A 23,234-nucleotide genomic window follows, 5' to 3' on the forward strand; every position below is an offset into this window, starting at 1 on the left:
ATTTTTCACCACTGATCACCAATCTGTGATTTCAAGTTGAAAGTACAGGCTAAGGAAAAGAAGTTTGAACATGAAAATCTTTTTCAGTACCTCCTTTACCATGGCCACAGGATTAGACTCCACAGTGGCACTGTTTCATAGGCACTTAAGCACATGCTTGGTGCAGAGAGAAACTTTTTTGAGTTTGGCCTTGATATAGCTGCAGTCGGATTAGAAGAGAGTTTTGTCAGAGTCTCAAGGACCTTGGCCAGTGAGAAGGGTGGCCCACAGATTTTAGGCAGGAACAAGTGGAAAAGAGGAGTGAAGAGCCTCACTGCACAGTGATAAGATGGAAAGGAGTTATAAGAGATAATGACAGAGATGGCAGGCTAGAATACAGTTCTGGGTTTAAACAACATTTGGGGGCATAATTGAAGGACTCTGGTTTCATCCATCTTTCACCTCTCCTGGCCCTCCACGAAGACGTTCATCAGCCTGTTTCTATTGAGCATGACTCTGTTAGACACATAAACAGACCATGGCCCTTTTATTCTTCAGGTGGATCTACTTCTGTTTTATTGGTTAATGCAGGGTAACTGCTGTTCTGTCTTTGAATATCTCTTATACTTCTCTGAGTAAGTATACATTGAATTTTTTCTGTTAATAAAAGCAGAAAATCTCTGTGCACTAAGCATTAAAATCTGCCTCCCTTGGAACAACTTTTTTTTAATGAATCACTCTCACTCATGAAGGTGATTGAAAGGCACTATGAAGGCTGCTAACCTAAACCACATGGCCTTGGTCTGTTTCAGATCTGAATCACCTTAGGAAACGATGATAAAGAAGCAAACGTTTTAACATTCAAAATTCCAAAGCCCGTATCATTGTAAAATTGAATCATCTTTTGAATCCTGACAATGTCTCAAGAGGAAAATAAATATGTATATTTATTTCATTTATTTATAAATGCATTTGTACACATGTATATATAAATCCATATACACATACACATAAAATATATTCTGCTCCAAGTATTTCTCTCTTCCCTCTTCACTAATTCAACTTCTGTCATGGCCAGGCTCAACTTTGTCCTCTGCCATGAGCTGTTTAAGCCCACTCTGATCTCATCCTTATCTAATTTTACAGCATTTACTACCTATACCAATGTTTTCAGAACTTAGCTATCAACAGTAACTTTTGTACTTTATATTATTAATTAGTTATAATGTAAAGTACAAAAAAAATGTGCCTACCTCTTGTTTCCTTCGTGCACACTGCCTTCAAGTGATATTGAGGGAACAGGCTGGACTTTGGAAACATTTGCTAGGGTTGTCAAACTATGACCTGTTTTTGTGTACCCAGCAAGTTAACAATGGTTTTTACATTTTTAAAAGGTTAAAAAAATACACAGACTAAACTAGAATATGCTATAGGAACCCAATGGCACTCAAAAGCCAAGTTTTTGCTTTCTGAAAAAAGAAAATGTTAGTCAGTCGTGTCCGACTCTTTGTGACCCCATGGACCATAGCCCACCAGACTCCTCTATCCATGGAATTCTCCAGGCAAGAATACTGAAGTGGTTAGCCATTCTCATCTCCAGGGGATCTTCCCAACCCAGGGATTGAACCCTGGTCTCTTGCATTGCAGGCAGATTCTTTAGTCTGAACCACTAGGAAAGCTGCTTTTGCTCCCTAACCCTGTACATAAAACTGGTGCCAAGCCCCGCTTTAAGAATAATGAAAAATAATAGTGGATAGATAATAAGTCTGACCTTGCTATATATAGATAATTCTATGAAATAGGTGTGAGTGTTTCCATTTTACAGGCTTCTTAACCTAAATAATTAGAATTTTGAACTTTTTCTTCTAGGCACAATGAAGACTCAGTAGACCAACCAACAACAACAGTAATAATAACAACAACTATTTGTGTTCTTAAGCACAAGAGCATAGACTTACACCTTTTTTGTTTGCTTTTATATCCTCCAATATCCAGGACAATATCATGGCCTGGTTTTGTATTAGTTTCCTAGAACTGCCACAACAATTGACCACAAAGTTGGTGACTTAAAACAATAGAAATTTATTCTCTTGTAGTTCTGGAGTCCAGGAGTCTGAAATGAAGATGTCAGCCAAGGTTATGCTCCCTCTAAAGGTTCTAGGGGAAAACCCTTCCGTGTACAACTCTTACAGTTCTGGGGGTCCCAGCCATTCCTTAGGGTGTAGCAGCATAACTCCAATCACTGACTTCATGTTCACATGGCCGCCTTCCCTGTGTGTCTCTCTGTGTCTTCTCCTTAGGAAGACACCAGACATTGGACTTAGGACTCACACTAAATCCAGGAGTGTTTCATCTCAAGATTCTTAACTAATTAATTGGACAGAGCCTATTTCCAAATAAGGTCACATTTTGATGTTCCAGGTGGCTATATGACTTTTGGCGGAACTCTATTCACCCTGCCACAGACCTCAATAAATGTTTTTGAATGAAGGAAGTGACCATTTAATATATTGCTGACACTGGAGTTGTTTCATTTAAACCTTGAAACAATTCTATTAGGTATGTGTTTTTCTGTTTTTCAAGTGAAGAACTGAGGTTTCAAGATCTAAGTATCCCCCCTAGTTCACACAGACAATGAAGGCAGGGTCATCCCTGAACCCATACTCTTTTCCACTAGGCTTGTGTGATTGCCACTAGGCATGACTAAGAAGTGGACTTGAGGAAGGAGATTATGGAATCAAGGAAATCAGATTGTAGGAGTCTTATTATGAACTTTGCTTTAATTCAGTAGAAAAAATGTGAGTAGATAGGTAGACATAAACAATAAAGGAAGAGGAAGAGTTAAAGATGACTAAGACCTCAGGCTTAGGGAGAGAGTGACTATGATGCTGTATAGAAATAGGAAACTGGAAAGGGAATCAGCTTGGAAAGAAAAAATGATGAGTTTCCATGTCATCAATGGTACATTCAAACTTGGCCTTAAGGCAATTGCAGAGACGGGGCTGGTCCTCAGAACAGAGAATGTGCCTGGGTGTGTAAAGTTAAGTCATCACCACAAGACAGCTCCATTACCTCATGAATCACCAGAGTTGAGCCAGCAGCTGGCTGGCCAGATGTCTGGTTATACTATGTTCATGACTGACTGAAGCTGCCCTTTATTCCTTCCTAGAGATGGTCAACCTTTAACTCTGCTCATTCATTTTGCTCCTCTGCTAGAACTCCAACTGAAGTTTTAGGTTATTGAAGCCATGAGGCAGGATCACTTCATCAAGAGACATTTGTGGCAGCAAAAATACTAAGGAAGCTTCTTTCTTTTAAATCATGACTGAGCCCAACATCAGATATCCCCTTCTTAGCACAAAACAATGAAGTCACATTCTTAGGGTTTGACCACAGCATCCTAATAGCCTGAAAGTGAAAGTGTTAGTTGCTCAGTTGTGTCGGTTCTTTGCAACCCCATGGACTGTAGCCTACCAGGTTCTGTGTCCATGGAGTTCTCCAGGCAAGAATACTGTAGTGGGCTGCCGTTCCCTTCTCCAGAGGATCTTCCTGACCCAGGGATTGAACTTGGGTCTCTTGCGTTGCAGGCAGATTCTGATAGTCTGGCATTGCATTAAAGACCCCAACAGGAAGGGCCTGCTCTGCCAGAGAGCTGACTCTTCAGCATTTTTCAGAGAATCCCATCTTGTTGATGTCTTAGACATCTGAGAACAGACTGAGAGAAGCTGAACTACATCTGAAAGAAGCATAAGCAGACACTGAAGTTCAAAGCTCTGTGCCTCTGCCTGTGGTCAGCTCTCAATACCACCCACCTCCCAGTCCAATGTAGCAAATATAAGAGAGCACATGAATAAAATTTAGGGAAACAAACGAAGTGGAGTTCCTGAAATTAAAGCAGTTGAGTTTTAGCCAACTCTGTTAAAAGGCTTAGACAAAGAAAAACTTTCTATTTTGAAATATGTATCCCCCTGAAAAACATTATTACATGTCCATAAAATGTATCCAAAATATAATTATGAATAAACAATATTAAATTGTTTCTGTTAATTTAGTCATGGGCAAGGAGGGAAGAGAGCTGGTATGAGTGAACTGGCAAAGATCTCACAAGATAGAACATTTTAAAAAATCTCTCTGCAAGTCTGATTTAAATTATCTATAGATGAGCTAAATTTGTCCTATAGATCAATTAGAAGAATCACTATTTTAAATATATCACATACTTAATTATACTGAATTAAATGTAATTGCATATTCACTGCATGCATCATAATGTTAATTAGGGGAAACATTTTGAATCAAATACATTGAAGTATATAGCACTTCAGTTTCCTTTATTAAAAAAATAGTATATGTTTCAGTCAGGTTAGAGATATTTGTCAAGTACTCATGAAAAGGTAAAGAAAGACTAAATTAAAGGGATTGTTTACGGATTGTTGAGTAATTCCTGTTATTTAACTCTGACAGTACGGATTGTTGAGTAATTCCTGTTATTTAACTCTGACAGTATATGGGCTTCCCTGGTGGCTCAGCAGTAAAGAATCCACCTGCAGGGCAGAAGACACAAGAGACACAGGTTCGATCCCTGAGTGGGGAAGATCCCCTGGAGAAGGGCTTAGCAACCTCTCCAGTGTTCTTGCCTGGAGAATCTCATGGACAGGTGAATGTGGCGGGCGACAGTCCATGCGGTTGCAAAGAGCTGGACACAACTGAAGTGACAGAGCACACATGCACATGACAGTATATAAGGTTCTAGGTTAAAGAAGCAAGGCTTTAACAAACTTAAAGAAAAACCAAAACAGGATGTTTACCATTGTTTCTCAGAATTAACAGCACATAATTATTTTAGAAGACGATAAACCTTTAAAAGCTAAATGCTTTTCAAACCTTCTTATAAAATGGGTGTATATATCCAGAATCTATGTTTGTTTTGAAGCAGCCTCTGGTGGTTAGGGGACAGTGATCACTCATGGCATTTTAAACATCATAAGCATTCATTTGTTCCAACAGTGGGCTGGTGGCAGCTTGGTGATTCCAGGCCCAGGGAAGCTTTGGAAAGTCACCCGTAGACCCACAGCATGGTAGAGCTGGAAGAGAAAGTTGAAATCAGTTCTCTCCACCTCTCCCTTTATAGATAAGGAGCGGGCAGCCTAGGAGAGTAGTGAAGACCCTGGGGCACAATGACCTCAGTTTAATCTTAGCCCTGCTGCAGCCGAGCATGTGACCTTTCAGTCCTTCAGCTTGCTCCTAGGATTGTTAAGAGGATTCAGTGAATGAGTATTTCAAAAATGCTTAGAACAATGCCTGACACATTATACACACTATGAACAAATGTTTGTTATATAAATAAAACTCAGACCAAGATAGATCAAGCAATTTGCCTGAGTTCATGGGATTCATCAAATCTTAGCTAGGGTAGAACTATTCCTCTCCTGTTCTCATTTTTCGTTCCTCCCAGGTCCTTATTAGACTATCCTTAAGAGCGTGGGTTTGCCTCAGAAATACTGTGAGAACCAATAAATAAATAGCACAATGCAATATAGGGAATACAGAATTTAGATCAACACCTTGGATTCAGGTTCTAATTGTTGTTGTTTAGTCGCTAAGTTGTGTCCAAATCTTTGCAGCTCCATGGACTATAAACCCCCAGGCTCCTCTGTCCATGGGATTTCCCAGGCAAGAATACTGGAGCAGGTTGCCATTCTTTTCTCCAGGGGACTTTCCCAACCCAGGGATTGAGCCCAAATTTCCAGCTTTACAGGTGGATTCTTTACCACTGAGCCACCAGGGAAGCCCTCAGGCTCTGATACTTAGCATCGACTCTCTGAACCTCAATTTCTTCACCTGTAGAAATATGATAATCATGACAAACCCAGCTGAGACTTGTTGAGAGAATCAGATGAGATAATGTACTTTGAAAACCATAATGCACCATGCAGATGTTATTTAACATCAGTATTGTGAGCTTCTGTGAGCTGAGAAAAGCTATGAGAATGTTTCAAACCTGCTTAAGACATCAAGAAGTTGGGTTGGAGAAAATACTTAATAGACTCCACTTTGTTACTTCCCATTTATTCACTGTTTTCTTTTAAAATTTATTTTTAATGATTATATTCATATACACAAAAGAATAATGTATACATGTATGTGTTATATGTGTGAAAAATAAATACTGATTCTCTACCATGAAGCTTAAAAAGAGAATATTACCAATGCCTTTGAAGCCCCCCGCCCAGTCACATCCCTCCCCTCCTGCCCCAGAAAATTGGGTAAATGGAATTTGTGAATTATTTGTTCATCTTCCCCTTGCCTTTAGTTGTGCTACACATGTGTATATCCCTAGACAATGTATTGTACTGGGTGATTTTCTCTCTTGACTCAAATATCTCAAGTTGTATGGTATCTTCCCTGTGCCCTGTACTATCCTCTAATCTTAGTCTTTGTCACTGTCTCCCCTCCCCCATCCAATAAAACACATTACTTCTTTAATTGAAAAGATGTTGCAAAGAGAGACTTTGGAAGAGTCAGGGTTCAGGTTTACATGAGCAGGGAGTGGGTATCAGTGGCCAGTGGGAGGGGGATGTCAGCTGCCAAAGCAAGTGCAAGAATACAATAATGGGAAGGCTCTTGTGTCATTATAGCCACTTTGAGATTCGTTTGATGTCCTAGATGGTCACTTGACCATCTTAATGAGAAATCTTAATGCCTTAAATGGAAAAAAGACTAGAAATGTAAATAGAGGCAGATTTGGATGTCATACGGCTTTTGGGAAGCAACTGAAGTATTGAAGGATGAAGTGACAGCTCATAACGGCTTCAAGGCAGATGAAGTGGGACACAGATGGAAGGGGAACACCTCACCTGGGGCAGGGGTACTGGGGTGGGTGGAGGTAGCACTGAAGAGACACTGTGGACAGGGTTTAGCAAGACTTAGTAACTGGTTGGCTGTGAGAGATGCTAGAGAAAGAGAAGTTGGTGATGGCTGACATTTCAAGTTACCAGGATGGAAACCTCATAATGTTCACTAACCAAAATAGGTGATAAAAAGGTAGGTCTGAGAGTCACATGACTAGAACAGCCCAAATTGCTGGAGGTCATCTCTGTCCCATGGTCCAGAAAATAATGATTAATTCCAGCCTTTCTCCCAGAAAAGGAATCATAGAAGGCAAATCTACATTTCCTACTTTGAAGAGTTGTGGGTTTACATGTTGAATGGTAACTTTTGTTAAGTGATTCTTACTCCTGAGAATTACAGTTTCCCTAACTTTCAGTTTCTTGTACATAAAATGAGGGGGCTGGAGTAAGGTGATCTCTAAGGCCCTTTCCATTTTTGTAACTCTGAAATCCTAGGAACTTTGCCCAGAATAGTTAACAGTAGCAAAAGCAGTTCTTGAGCTTGAGAATCAGAGAGAATTAAATTTGAATGCCTGTTCCACTGTGAACCTGTGGCCACCCTTGGCTGTCCTGAGTCTCCTGCTGAAATTCAGTGTGATAGAACCTCACCGGGCTACTGTGTCTCTGCTTATATGTGAAAATGCCCAACTCAGTGCCTGGCACAGTGTAGGTGCAGGGTAAAGACTGATTTCCTCCCTCCCTTCCTTCCTTCTTCCTCCCTTTATTACCAAAAAGAGAGTTTCATCTGGCTCCTCAACTGGTGCTGGGGTGAACCTTTCTTGTTAGACTCTTCTAACAAGGTGCCCCAAAGCAGCTGTTGTACCAAAGAACTGCTCTCCACACGCTGCATTCACTTTTACCCCAAAACACAAGACCTCTGGGTTCAAGAGAAGCACAAGAACACAAGTGGCAAGGAGACCCCTGGCAGCGGGTCTATAGTTGTTCTTCCAGTTAGACGCAAATCCCACTCCAGATGTCACATCCAGAAACTAACTGTTGTAAAGTGGTGAGAAGTCACCCCATCTTCCCTGAGCAAATGAGCAAGGAACACCTTCACTCGTTATCTGTAAGAGAGTGAATCAGATGGATATCTTGTCGTATTTACACAATACTTTACCTTTGCACTGCTGAGAGTTTAAAACAAGGCTCCTTAATAGTTAAAAATCTACTGTTCAAGCTCAAAGACAGCCTGCAGCTCTGCAAGCCAGTTCCTGCCACCCTGACCACAGCTGTCAAGTTTATCTGGATTCTCAGCAAGAAGAGACAAGAAGTAGTCCCTCTCCCGCAGATCTCAGCTGTGGCGAAAAGGAGAAAGGTTGGGTTGGGGTCCCCTGGCTTATGAAATTTGAATGCCACTCAAACCAGACATGATGTTTGTTGGCTTTGGCTCCAAAGCACACAATTTTTCAAGATCAAGGAATTCTGTACATTCTATTCCAACATTGTACAGAGTTTCTGTACTTTGGAGTTTGTTGGGGGGCTGGGGATTGGGGAGAAAAGGGAGTAGAGACATAATTTAATCCTCTCATTCCTGAGGAACTACCATTTAGAGAACTTATATTTCCTGAAGGAGATGCCTTGAAGTGTGCAGTGTAAATGTTACGTTAATTCTGATGCAGAGTTCTACAGTTGTTAAGCCTTACCTGTGATAAAGCCAATAAGCAAATGAAATTTCACTATTTTAAAGCATCATACCATATGTTTGCTTTGTACATTTTTTAAATCAGTTATTAACTAATGGTAAAAAAAAAAAAAGCCTTACACATGAGAAAACAGACAAATAGATGCTAAGGTTCTGGTCCTGTTTTTTTGCCTGCATTTAGAAAGACCAATGAGGTCCTGCAGGTTTGCAAACAATCTGAGATGCATCTAACCTCTGTTCTCCAGGTTGCCCCATTCAGCAACACAGATCACAAAGCAAGCTGGGTAGGAAAATGGGCTTTAACCCTGGGTTACTCTGCAAATGCATTAATTTTTCAGCAGACTTGTTAAATACAATGTGCTAGGCAGGGTAAACAGTGAGATTAAAAGATGAATGAGACAGTTCCTGGACTCTTATTGGTTGGTGTTCAGTCAATAACTAAGTCATGTCAGAATCTTTGTGACCCCATAGACTGCAGCATGCCTGCCTTCCCTGATCTTCACTATCTCCTGGAGTTTGCTCAAATTCATATCCATTGAGTCAGTGATGCTGTCCTACCATCTCATCTCTGTCGTCCCTTCCCCTGTCCTCAGTCTTTCCCAGCCCCAGGGTTTTTTCCTAGTGAGTTGGCTCTTCACATCAGGTGACCAAAGTATTAGAGCTTCAGCCTCAGCATCAGACCTTCCAATGAATATTCAGGGTTGATTCTCTTTGGGATTGACTGGTTTGATATCCTTGTTGGCCAAGGGCCTCTCAAGAGTCTTGTTCAGCACCACAGTTCAAAAACATCAAATCTTCAACAGTTAACCTTCTTTGTGGTCCAACTTTCACATCCGTACATGGAAAAACCAAAGCTTTGACTATATGGACTTTGTTGGCCAAGTGATAGCTCTGCTTTCTAATATGCCATCTAGGTTTGTCATAGCTTTTCTTCCAAGGAACAAGCATGTTTTAGTTTCATGGTTGCAGTCACCATTTACTGTAATTTTGGAGCCCAAGAAAATCTGTCATTATTTCCATTTTTCCCCCCTGTCTATTTGCCATGATGAAGTGATAGGACCAGATGCCATGATCTTAGTTTTTTGAATGTTGAGTTTTAAGCCAGCTTTTTCACTCTCCTTTCACCCTCATCAAGAGGCTCTTTAATTCCTCTTCTCTTTCTGCCACTAGAGTGGTATCATCTAGTAGACTGCTGCTGCTAGCTTACAACCTAAGACTCTGCTCCACAATTTGCCAATTGTTTTATATCTTGATGAATCCATCATATCTCCACCAGCACTGAATCCCAAGTCAAGTCTGAGCCTTTAAAGTTCCCAGAATGCCTCCTAGACATAGAAAAAAGTAGAACAAGAAATGAACAAAATCAGAGAAGCTGACTCTGAAGAGCAGCCTCCTCTATAACAGAATACTTGAGAAGGCCTTTGATTTAAAATTGGCCTCTGTTCCTTTAAGAAGCTTCTCTAGTTCCAGCCCTGTTCAAAATGGATGACTGATCACCAGTGGAAACCTAATTACCAGTTAATCAGTTACTATTGAACTGATCGTACATCTCAGTTATTTGCTACTCCTCAAAGCAATCTATAGCACTTTAGTGAAGAAAAGCTTCTAATTAAATAGTAAAAGAATACTCACTAATATATATCAAAAATGTCTAGAACCAGAACATCTTATTAATTATAAGTCATAAGTTTAGCATCTCTGAGACCTTCTGTTCACTAATTTTTCACTATTTAAAATAAAAAAGTTGTTGTTGCTGTATAAAACAGCACGTTAGGTTATATTTAACCATAAAAGTTAATAGATGTAAGAACTTTGCAGTCTGTGTGACATAAGTTTGACATTATGGAGTAAGGTTATTTTATATGTTGTTGTTGCTTAGCCGTGTCCAACTCTTTTGCGACTCCCATGGACTGTAGCTCTCCAGGCTCCTCTGTCCATGGGATTTCCCAGGCAAGAATGCTAGAGTGGTTTTTCATTTCCTTCTCCAGGGGCTCTTTCTAACCCAGGGATCGAATCTACATTTCCTGCATTGGCAGGCAGGTTTTTTACCACTGCGCCACCAGGGAAGCCTATTTTACATAAGGATATATATATATTTTTTTTTCCTGGAGATTATGACTTTATTTTTTTTTAATTTTATTTAATTTTTAAACTTTTTATTTTAGTTTGTTCTTAAACACTCAGTTGGTTTGAAATATACTGTAACAACTTTCTGATTATGACAAATAAAACAGGACAATAATAGAAAATCTCTATAATCTCTAAATCATTTTCCAGACTTCTGCTACATATAAAGATGTGTAAAACTGAAAATTTTCTCTCTTTCTTCCAAGTTAGGCTTTGTTTTACTTATACAACTTTTTGCCCCAGTTATCTGCCTCAGAGTTACCAGTTTGCAATCATTTTGTCAGGATAGTCAGAGTCGGTCTCTACATTTGTCTCTTGTAAACTCTTAAACTACCCCCATTCCTGAAAAAAAAAAAAATAGCTTTAGTAATTCGGTTTGTATCTTTACTCTCATTCCCCATCTACCCATAATTGATTTACTTACTTGTTCATTCATTCAATTAATATTTATTATACATCTACTGTGTGTGGCATTTCATCTACTACTAACAATATAGTAGTAAACAAGCAGAGTCTCTGATCATAGGAAGCCACATGGGAAGTCTCACATGACTCATATTATCACAAAAACAAATAATGGTTGCAGCAATAAGTGCCATTTCACATAGGTACATGGTATTATGGCAGTCTATCATAGAAGCATTTGACCTCGATATTTAGATCAGGGTAGACATTTTGAAAAACTGATGACAAACTGAGATCTGAAGGAGGTATAGGAGTTACCAAGGTGAATGGAGGTGGAAGGAGCAGAAGGAACAGCATGTTCAGAGATTCTGTAAGGAGGACATTTGGCTTATTTGGGGAACTGAAAGAAGGCCAGCTCACTGGAGCATAGGGAGCAAGGAAGAAAACAATGCAGGCTGAGTCTGGAGAATTTGAACAGGGGCTGGATGAGGCAGGAGCCAACCGGGCATGTTAAAAATATTGTCCTTGATCCTATGAGCAGTGGGGAAATGTTAAGCATTTTAAGCAGAGTGACATGATGAGATATGTGGTTTAAAAAGAAAACTTGGCTGCAGTGTGGAGAATGGATCTAGAAAGAGGTTGAATGAGATTGGATTGGTCAGGTCTAGTTAAGCCATTCTCATAGTCCAAGAAAGAGATGACGGTACCTTGGATGAAGTTGCCATGGTGGAGATAAAGAAAAGTGGATGGACTCAGGAGATATTTAGAAAGTGCAATTGATGGGACTTGGCAGTAGACTGTTTATGGGGAGGAATCAGGGATAACACTTAAATTTCTGACTTGTGCACCTGGAGAAATGGTGGAGCCATTTGCTGGAGTGCATTGTATCATGAGATCAGGCAAGGAGGATTGTTGTTTCTACTTTGGTCATGTTGAGCCTGAGGTCTCTGAGACATCTGAATGCCAGTTTCATAGGCAGTTTGATAAATGTACAGTCAGCTCAGAGGAGCAGTGTAGCCTGGAGGCACAAATATGAGTGTCAACTAAAAACAATAAAACATATCCTGGGTAGAGAGTATCAAGAGTGAGCAGAGTGAGCCCTAAGATGGAGCCTTGAAGAACCCTAACATTGATAGGCAAGCATGGATGGTCCTGCAGAGGAGACAAATGCTACAGTTTGAGAAGTAGTAGAAGGGAAAGTAGTATGTCAAGGCTGTATATTGTCACCCTGCTTATTTAACTTATATGCAGAGTACATCATGAGTGAAATGCTGGATGGTCCTGCAGAGGAGACAAATGCTACAGTTTGAGAAGTAGTAGAAGGGAAAGTAGTATGTCAAGGCTGTATATTGTCACCCTGCTTATTTAACTTATATGCAGAGTACATCATGAGAAATGCTGGACTAGATGAAACACAAGCTGGAATCAAGATTGCTGGGAGAAATATCAATAACCTCAGATATGCAGATGACACCACCTTTATGGTGGAAAGCCAAGAACTAAAGAGCCTCTTGATGAAAGTGAAAGAGGAGAGTGAAAAAGTTGGCTTAAACCTCAGTATTCAGAAAACTGAGATCATGGCATCTGTTCCCATCACTTCATGGCAAATAGATGGGAAACAATGGAAATAGTGAGAGACTTGATTTTGGGGGGCTCCAAAATCACTGCAGATGGTGACTGCAGCCATGAAATTAAGACTCTTGCTCCTTGGAAGAAAAGTTATGACCAACCTAGACAGCATTTTAAAAAGCAGAGACATCACTTTGCCAACAAAGGTCCATCTAGTCAAAGCTATGGTTTTTCCAGTAGTTATGTATGGATGTGAGAGTTGGACTATAAAGAAAGCTGAGTGCCAAAGAATTAATGCTTTTGAACTGTGGTGTTGGAGAAGACTCTTGAGAGTCCCTTGGACAGCAAGGAGATTAAACCAGTCCATCCTAAAGGAAATCAGTCCTGATTATTCATTGGAAAGACTGATGTTGAAGCTGAAGCTCCGATACTTTGGCCACTTCATGCGAAGAGCTGATTCATTTGAAAAGACCCTGGTGCTGGGAAAGATTGAAGGCAGGAGAAGAAGGGGATGACAGATGATGAGATGGTTGGATGGCATCACTGACTCAATGGATATGAATTTGAGTAAGCTCCAGGAGTTGATAATGGACAGGGAAGCCTAGCGTGCTGCAGTCCATGGGGTCGCAAAGAGTTGGACATGATTGAGTGACTGAACTGACTGAGAAGGAAAAGCAGGAGACTGAAGAGTCAAGGAGAAGGGAGGGATCCAAGTGCTTGTCATATATTAGTGAACAATATTATTTAAATCCTTTCACTTGAAGTTAAAACTAAACGATAAATTACCACCTGATTGGGTGGTAATTGCCTTTTAGTTAGCTGGTTAATAAAGCATTTGATGTATAACTTTTGCATTTTTTGAGCCTTTCACCATAATGAGGACAATTTCTCTGTGTTCTCTGTGTACTGGGTTCTTTTATAAGAGATTTCTATAAACTAGCTCATTTAATCTTTAGAGCAGCTCTGTAAGGTAGGTGCATTTCTGTAATTTTCTCAGTTTTACAAATGGAAGAACTGAAACAGAAGTAACATGAATTTCACAAACATATAGATGATTGCTGTATGATGCAGGCACCTGGGTCTAGGGTTGGTTCTCCGCTGCTTTCTCATGAATCATCTATAAATCATCACTCCACACCACCTCACTGTACACAAAGGCACAAAGGCACACAGTTTAAAATATAGTGTCCCAGTGTGACTCCCACATTTGTGATTATTCCAGTTGATATCCATCTCACTGGACTTGCCTGCTAGAAGCATTGCCTTTATGTCCAGGCCTGAGACATTCATAGTTTTGTTTTTCTCCTACTAGCGCCTGCTGAATTCCATTTTTATGTACTTACATGTGGCCATTTTTATGTACTTAACATGTGGAGCCGTGGTACAAACTGTGATGATAAGATCTGACCCTAGTTTTAAAAAGTGAAAGTGCAAGTATTAGTCGCTCCATCGTGTCTGACTCTTTGCGACCCCATGGACTGTAGCTTACCAGGCTCCTCTGTCCATGAGATTCTCCAGGCAAGAATACTCAAGGGGATTGCCATTCCCTTTGCCAGGGGATCTTCCTGACTCAGAGATCAAGCCCAGGGTCTCCTGCATCTCAGGCAGATTCTTTACCATCTGAGCCACCAAGGAAGCCCTAATTTTAGTGTCTGTGTATATACAACAGCACTTACTGATACTGAAGTCATTTAGATCACGGGAACTGTTTCTGCCTATCTGGGGCTATATGTCCATTTTCAGATTGTCTGTTATCCTTGCCATTCCCTCTAACCTCTGAAAAGACACACCAGAAAGTTTCTTAACAGCTTGCTCACATCTGGACTCACATTAATTCTATGACCATATTTTATTCCAGACACTTTTGAGAAATTCATCAGGATGTGAAGTGCGCAATGATGAATATCGAACAGAGTTTACCACAGCTTTGCCACGCGTTGACTTATTCACGGGCCAGTTCAACCAAGTCCTCTTAACATCTATATCCACCTTTATCAAAGGAGATCTCACCATCGCTAATCTCGGGACATCAGAAGGTCGATTCATGCAGGTACATACTTTCTGAGAGTGGCTGTGTCTGTTTTATCCAGTGTCATACAATTAATTTGCTTCTCTTTTTACAGTAAGGTGTTGGCAAATACTGTAAAGTGAAAATCACAGTGGAAGCTAGAGACACAGACTGAAAGCAAAACAATGAAGCCTAGTCCCTTTCTTGAAGTGTATGACCTTTTTTTGTTAAATTCTTAAAGCTTTCAGTTTAAATGTGGTTGCTTTAATTTTCTTGCCTGGAACAGTTTGAGGTTTTTTTTTCCATTCATGATTTAAATCACATGATTGGAAAATAAAATGAAACAATTAAAGCACTTCCAGGCGATGTTTTCCTATTTCAGGAGAAGCTACAGATCAAAGGAGAGCTATTGTGTGAGCTGTGCGTCTCCATGAGAAGAAACATTCACATCATTGAGAAATATTGGCAGGCGTTAGGAAGGGACGTTATCATCAGAATCCCATTGTAACTCCAGCTCTTCTGATTCTGCAAAATGATGGGGTCAGACACAAAGAAGTACAAACACTGGGGGAAAAAAGATCCAGATTTTGTTAAGAAATGCTTTTAATGGATAGCAACAGTATTCCCATACAATAAAAGTTCACATTTCAGAGTCACAGTTATCGTGTCTCCTAGATACAAAACCCCTAGCACTTTGCAGAAATTAAGATGCTCTCATGTTGGGTCTGTTTTACTGTTTTAATAGTTATTGGTAGTGCTTTCAACATGAGTTCATTAGTAGATTCTTGGTTAATGCACAATGACGATGGTATCTATGGAAATGTTGACTTTCCACAAAGACTAGAAATTTCTTTAAAAGGGAGATATTTATTTCGTGATCATCTGACATAATTAACATCCTGGTCAGGAAATGACTTTCAGTAAAGCAATTGAGGATGATGATGTTTTCCTATGACTTGCTCATTTGTACATTCTCTATCTGTATTCTTTAACAAAACATATTTTTAAAAACCACCACTGTCTTTATAGCAGTCTGGATATGCATCAGATGTTCTTCTTGTACTAGTGGGCCTGGTGGAATTTTTGCAAAATCATAAAACGTGTAAATAAAACTTTCCCACTTCACAACGAATCATACAGATCTAAATGATTCCACACTTGGTCTCCCCTCCTCCCACTGCTTCACAATTAGCTATGCTTTTTCTTCCTTGCTCCCTCTCTCTCAGTCCAGTGTTCCTATTTACCCACTTCAAACCATTTAATTTTGTCCTCAAAATGTTAAGGAGAGATGCCCAGCCCCATCCAACACAGACAAGCACTCTTAACAAATTTGAAATATGGTCATATCTACTATCCTTGTAAAATGTGTGTTGTTATCTGGTGTTTATATGTGTTTTTAGTTGATATTTATGTTATTCTAGAGAATTCCAAGAAAAATCTGAAGAAGAATGACTGAACCTAGCATCTGTTGAATTCTCACTGGCTTCCCTATGTTCATTTCCTCGTGTTATCTTTTTTTCTGCTTTCGTTTTTTTATTTTGTGTATTACCTCACCAATCCGGTTGCATATTAATAAGCTTTCTTCTACAGTCACTTTAGGTCTGACACTTTTTCACATCACAAGGTTCCTGGCCTATTTCCAGATTCTGAAGTTCTAATAAAATTCCACTTTTGTATAGAATGCTTTAATAACTGAGTAAATTCTGCTGTGTGACAGATTTCAGATTTCACCAAGTGGTATGTTATATATATCAGTTTCATTAGAATAGAAATGCTGTAACAAATGTTTTATTCTTATCTCCCAGCATTTTCATCAAAGAAGCTATAATATATCTGTGCATCCATAACACCAAAGATGAAAATAAGTATTTAAATAATTACTTTTCTTATGAAAAGCACTGATATCCTTGATTTTTTGAAACCAGGTAACTCTCAATTCATTCCTTATATATCAGGAACATACTAACTATGCTTTACTAGGCAAATAAGTGAGGCAAAGGAAGCTGTGACAGAGAACCTTCCTCTGAAGAACTAAATTTTTAGTAGGGGAGATAGAAACATGTACCTGATACCTAGAGAAAACAAAGACATAAAAAACACAAGGCTATTGAGACTCACCGAGAGAGGATCTGTTTCTCTGCCACTTGCCTAAAAGAATTCCATTTGGTAAAATTTTATGTAAATAATCCTAAACCATTTAAAGAATCAAAGAATCACCATCACTAAAATCCAGTTTGTTTACAGCAAATAATGTTGGAGATGGAGTCAGGAGTACAGCAAAAACTTGGGGACCATCCAGCCTAATCTATCCAAGCAGTGACTTAACTTCTGTAAATGTTTTGACTGCACTGAAGTGCTGAATCTGTGGCCAAGCCTAAGTTTCTACAACCCATGTTTCAATAATACTATGAAGTTTCTGTTACAAAATAGAAGGGACATAATTTTTTTCCCCAAAGACAGCTGCCATACATGAAAAGGAACAGAAGAATGATTTTACTTCCTTCCTACCCTGAAGCCTAAAGGCAAAGTTGCTTTGCAAATGTTTTCTCCCAAGAGTTTGCAGCTGTTTCTGCCTTTCCTATTGTGCTTATGTTCAGCTCTAGCTGGGAATACAAGCTTCAGCTCCAGCTGTTGGGTGCAAAGTGAATCAGATATTTCACAGTGGTTATTTGATTAGCAAGACTTATATTGTTTAGCTAACAATATTGTATGTATGGAAGAGAAGACATTTTTGACATGTTTCTAACATTTAAGCATGTAACTTATCTCATACAGGTGCAGCTATGTCTAAATATACTAATGTGTACATATATTCAAGTCTATCTGTAGAGCCATGTCAATGTAGATCTAGATTTGAAAAACAGTTTTTATTTGTGTGATTGCTCTCTTGGGATGCATTAAAGTAAAATAATATGATAAGCACTGTTGGAGATAGTGTAAGTAAACAGTAAGAACAGGGCTTCTTACAAGTTGTGGAGGGGGTGGGGATGTAGGAAAGAACAAGGCTGGAGAACATGAGCACAGAGTGCAGGGCTACGTGGGAGAGGGAAGCAGGATACTCATGAAGATCACAGGACTAATCACAGGGATTGCCCACATCTCCCCTTCTGAGCTCCTCGTCTAATCTACATCCAAAAACAATGCTTGCTTGATTTTTTTTTTTACAGCACTTATATAAGGCCTTTAATCTCTAGATGCAAGCGTTGCTATTAAAATATTTGTGCATGACTGTCAGACCAGGGAGAGTGAGTGGATGAGGATGGGGTGGGGGTGGGCACACACTTTCCAGACTTTTTGCAAGTTCATCTCCACATTCACTGGCTTGTCTGCATACAGTGGCTGCTGCCTGAGCACTGTCATAGATGTCATTCGATTCTTTGGTATCATCCTTCTCTTCCCCCATCCCCCTTTCTGTGAGATGCTGTTACCACCCATAAGCCCTTTTCTCTTGACTGGTTGGTCTTAAGCAAGAAAGTTCAAGAGGTAGGGATCACCTAAAAAGACATCCTTAGCTCATGGTCATTACTTACAACCATTACCTAAAGGATTATATTAGTAATCAGTGAACCTGAGAGTAATTACTCACTTCCAGTAAGAAAAATCAATTTATTTATTGACCTCCTGTCTCCAAATTCCTTCGGTTCCTGTGCCACCATCATGGTATTTCAGTGCTTTGTGTTGAAGCCTGCAGCATGTTACATTTGGGATTACTGCTATTTTAGACTATGTAGACACAGATCATCAACTCATCAATGCTGAGAGCAGCCTGCAGGGACACAGCCAAACGAAGTTTGAACTTCCACATTCTCTTCAGAGATTGCTGACTTACCTATCTCCTTTATAAAGTGATCAAATTAAAATATCATCTGCCTTTTTTTTTAAAGGCATACATCATTAATTTGGTTATGTCTATAAAGAACAGTAACTTTGGTATATTTCTTTAGAAGAAAATATGTTTCATGGATTCTGAGATTTCTTCTGTGAGGAAAAAAACATCTGTTGTAAATAATAATTACAGAGTTATGTCCATACCAAAAAATTAAGCCCAGTTCATATATAGTCTCCGAAAATGAATTAATGCATGATCTTGAAATACATACATCTTGTAAATTGTTATAGCATAGAAATTTAAAATATCATAAGTATTTGAAACATTGAAAAATGCTAACCTTTTGGGGTGTTTTTTTTTTTTTTTTTTTGGTAGCAGGGAATAACTGGAATTTCTTATTTAGGTGCTTACTTGAAAGAAATGGAGAGGCATTTTACAACCAAATATATTTATCAGTAGCCTCTTTGAAATTCAGACAGATATACTCTGTGTATAGATTGACTAATCCTATAATCATTATATTTGAAATACTGATTTGAAAGTTTTGGATTTTTAAAATTGTTACAAAGTTACTAGCTTATATGTTTCTTAGATGCTTGAATTTTTTTACAGAGGTCTCAATTTGGTATTGACTCATTTCGACTCACTTTGACTCATTTCAAAAAATTGAGACACACACATTGATACTACAATCATAAAGAATATTGCTATTTGTACATATCTTGGCCTTTGTAGTATCAGGTTGGTATAGAAACACTTATGCCCCTTTACCAAAAAGAGTGACAGAACAAAGCAAAGTTTCATTTAATTCAACTTTTGCCGCCTGGTACTTTGTATTACTACTTCTAATTTTAAGTTGTCAGCACCAATCAGTGATCTCCACTTCTTATGTTTCATTTTTTTAGTTCTAGAAAGCTCGATGTTTACCGTGGTTGAAACAAAGCTCTTCGTATCTGATTTCTTTCTAGACAAATATCAATTTCTTTCACATACTTAAGATATAAACCTATTGCTGGTGTTTTAGTCAGTTTGGGCTGCTGTAACAAATTAACATACTAGGTGGCTTTAAAAAACAAACATTTATTTCTCAGAATTCTGTAGGCTGGGAATTCCAAGATCAAGATGCCAGCAGATGTGGTGTCTAGTGAGAGTCTGCTTCCTGGTCCACAGATTGCCATCTTTTTGCTGGGTACTCACATGGTGGAAAGAGGGCAAGAGAACTCTGTGGAATCCCGTTTATAGGGCATTAATAGTCAACACAGTAGAAACTCAAAATATAATTGCTGGTCTCTATTTCTTACTGATTGTTCTAAGAATGCCAGGTGATTTATCATAAGAATTAAATTTAAAAGCTGGATTTTGTTCTGTCCTTAGAAATATCTCCATGACAACCAAAAGGAACTCCTTATTTCTTGCAAACATTGCTTCAGGAGTATTTTGAGAGTTAAAGTGGTTACCCAATTACTTAGAATTTTAGCAAGAAGAGAAAGTGAGGAGTTAATGATAGAAACACATTCTTGGCATTTTATAGCAATAGGTATCCTTCCAGAGACAGGGCTAATGATCAACTGAAAAGGTATTTGCATCTGTGACATAACCTCTGCTTGAGACTCCACGCAGTCATCTCACTTTTCCCCAGCTTTCATGTCTTCTCTGTTTCATCTCATTTTTTATACCAAGCCACACTCATCCTAGTTCATGATCAAAAGTTTTGAACTTGTCGGCTGTACTAATAACATTTCCTCTGTGCTATCAGAAACTATCTAGATGTGGAGTCTTTCTCTTTAGGCACACTTAATTTGTACAGCCAAGATTACTGAAACAAGGAGTATTTGGCAAGGCAAACATATTGTGAAATTTGTTTTAATGCTTTGACTCACAAGTGGCTCTTGGGAGCTCAGAGTTGAAGTTTTTTATTGGTGTTTACTCTGGTGCTCCAAGAGTATATTTGAGTGTTTAAGAAGAGGTCAAGCAAACAGTTTCTGGCATGAGAGAAAGTTCCTTGGAAACCTGACTTGTACTTTCTAGCTAAAATTCTCTATCATATTTTCTTTATGGAAAATAATAGTACCTACCCTGTAGGCTTATAGTGAAGACTAAACAAAATACATATTTAAAGCACTTAACACAATGCCTGGCTCAGTTACCATCATATATGGTGTTCTCCAGATAGAGTCTTAACAGGTAATGAACCAAATCAATCTATCCAAGTTCCAGTGGCGCAAAGAACATCTTTGTGAAAAGAGAAATATTAATTCTTTCTGGGAAATGGATATTTGATTGGGCTTCCATATTTGATAAAGTCAAGAGTAAGTGTTAGTCACTGAGTCGTCTCTGACTCTCTGGGACTCCATGGACTGTAGCCTGCCAGGCTCCTCTGTTCATGGATTTTTCCAGGCAAGAATACTGGAGTGGATAACCATTCCCTTCTCCAGGAGATCTTCCCAACACAGGAATCAAACCCAGATCTCCTGCGCTACAGGTGGATTCTTTACCATCTGAGCCACCAGGGAAGCCCAAAGTCAAAGATGATGACCTATTAAATTAAGAAGAGATTGCTTATTGTAGATATGGGGAATGATATTAAAGAGATCAAAAAGATACGAGAAAAAAAAGTAGGAGCTGATCGTTATGTAGGAGGTCTGAATAGAAGGGAAGGTATAAGAGAAACAGACACAAAATTCAAATATCTATAGGAAGGTTCAGAAGGATGAATAATCTCCATTGAAGTAGAAAACACAGAATGAGGCAGAGAACAGAATCAGTTTATTAAAAGAGGCTGTTATGTTGTTTTGGTTTTTACTTGTGTGTGAGAAAAGGAATTTTTTTCCCTTTGCAGTTTGAAGTGATTGACAACAATCAGAGAAATATTTTTTTTAAATGGGGAGCAGGGGAGCATGAGGGGTAGGAAAAACAAGAGGTGATGAGCACCAGAAATAAGTCAAGATAGAAAAAAATGGTTAACTGAAATAATTTGGTGTAGAAGCTTTAGACGTCTGGTGTTCTGATATTCTGCTTGAAACCAGCACCAGCGGGAGGTAGCACTGGTAACTGATTTTTTTTTTTTTGCATTCCCTACAAAAGTCACAAATAACTATTTGGCCCTAAATTTAGGAATAACAGTAGTTTCCATTCTTTTCCATTCCAACCAAATGACCTTCAGTCTATCACTTAGTTTCTGTGCAAATATAGCCACCCTGCTTAATGGAGTTGTTTTGAACGTGTTGAGTGTTTGGTGTAGAGCAAATGTTTGAAAAAAAAAGTCATGATGTTTAACTTTTACAGCCCTTTGTGAACTTGGTCCATTTCTCTATCAACAATCCAGTCTGTGGGAGCAAATTAGGGATTTGGGGAATCTTCCCAAATTGTTTCAGGGTAAATAGCTCCTTTATTGTGCTGAAGAAAAAATTTACTACTGGTTCCCCAGAACATTTTTATGTTGTGTGTTTGTTAGAGTACTAAGCAGTTCATTCCCATTTTATGGATAAGAAAGCTGAGGTAGAAGTGGTTTATTATTTAATCTCAATCTCACAGATGCCCACATTTGTCCCATGATTCAAACGTGGCAAACAAATGCCCTTTCAGTGAAATGTAAAAGGGTATTTGGATGTCAAGCAATTTCATAAAGTTGGTTTCAAGCCCAGAGCTATGCTCAACATTGTGCACCTTCCTGTGGATAGAATGTTATGGCCTATTTAAGAATGAGAGTGCGTCTAAGCTCTCCTGTAGTCTGAGTGTTCACCTTCTTCTGATCTTATACCTGGACTTCATTATTACTGGGTTCTAGCGACTGGACTGATGGAATTTTATAGCTGAGAACCATCCCAAATTAGAAATACCTGACAACAAGAATGACACCACTCATCAAATCTCCTTTCCAAGACATTGTTAAAACCATCAGGTCTTATTATAAAACCAGGCCAAGAAGCAGAACCTTATTTATAACCAAAGTAATAATGTACGATGGGACAATGGTTTATAAGAAATGACAGCACATCATTTCAAAGTTAGCTGAGGGCCTATTTCGACCTCAAAAGATCTATAAATATGGCTAAAGAGTAGCAAAGCTGGAACCAGTTCCAGGTCTCCAGACTCCCTGTTCACTACACTTTCCTGTACGTCAAGGGAAGCTGCCTGGTGGGAGGGTCAGGAGGATAGATTTAAAAATAATCCAGAATCCTTATAGCATAAGTGAGGTCTTCTGGGGTGAGTTTTGGCTCCTCCAGTTCCCAGTACAATCGTGAGCATGTGTCTGCATGTGCTGGCTTAATGGCTGGAAGATCTCCTTTCCTAGAAATCATTAAAAGATCATAGGCAAAACTCTGTCTTGGGGGTTCAAATGAATTGTCTTCAAGGCAGGAGATTAGAAGATGTATTGATTTACAGTGCAATAAACTGTTGGGTATATCGTTCAAACATCCATGAGCTCATCTAATCTGGTATTACCATTATCATCCACGTTTTCCCCTGATAGTATATTTAAACTGAGCTTGTTGGACTGTTGGACTAAGAGTGCTTTCTGGTTTGTTTCTCAGGTTGTGGTTTCTCGATCAGGATCATTAACTCCTCACGTGAATTTTCGCCTGGATTCCCACCCTGTGTCTCCAGAAGTGATTGTGGAGCACCCGCTAAACCAGAATGGCTATACACTGGTTGTCACTGGGAAGAAGGTAAGCCCTGTTCCATAGGAAGGTTCCATCAATGTGGTTCCTCCTGAGTGGATATTTACAGCCATTGTCACCTGGTCCTTTTTAACTTCTCCCTTCATCTGGATTTATCTCTCTT

General features: G+C 39.1%; 1 protein-coding gene across 5 annotated transcripts in view; it reads left to right on the forward strand.

Moving 5' to 3' along the window:
- MET (MET proto-oncogene, receptor tyrosine kinase) overlaps positions 1–23,234 on the forward strand; it is a 115,085-nt gene that overhangs the window by 46,060 nt on the left and 45,791 nt on the right. For 4 of the 5 annotated variants that reach the window (XM_086396738.1, XM_086396741.1, XM_086396743.1 and 1 more), the window contains exons 3-4: positions 14,471–14,662; positions 22,985–23,119. In XM_086396738.1, coding sequence (XP_086252864.1) covers positions 14,471–14,662; positions 22,985–23,119 — 327 coding nt within the window. The remainder of the gene's footprint in view (positions 1–14,470; positions 14,663–22,984; positions 23,120–23,234) is intronic. The other variant, XM_086396742.1, reaches the window with a different exon arrangement.

This window comes from Bos grunniens, chromosome 4 (genome assembly GCF_055505025.1).
Source record: "Bos grunniens cultivar Pamir isolate PY7600 chromosome 4, Bosgru_T2T1.0, whole genome shotgun sequence".
In the NCBI taxonomy this organism is placed as follows: Eukaryota; Metazoa; Chordata; class Mammalia; order Artiodactyla; family Bovidae; genus Bos; species Bos grunniens.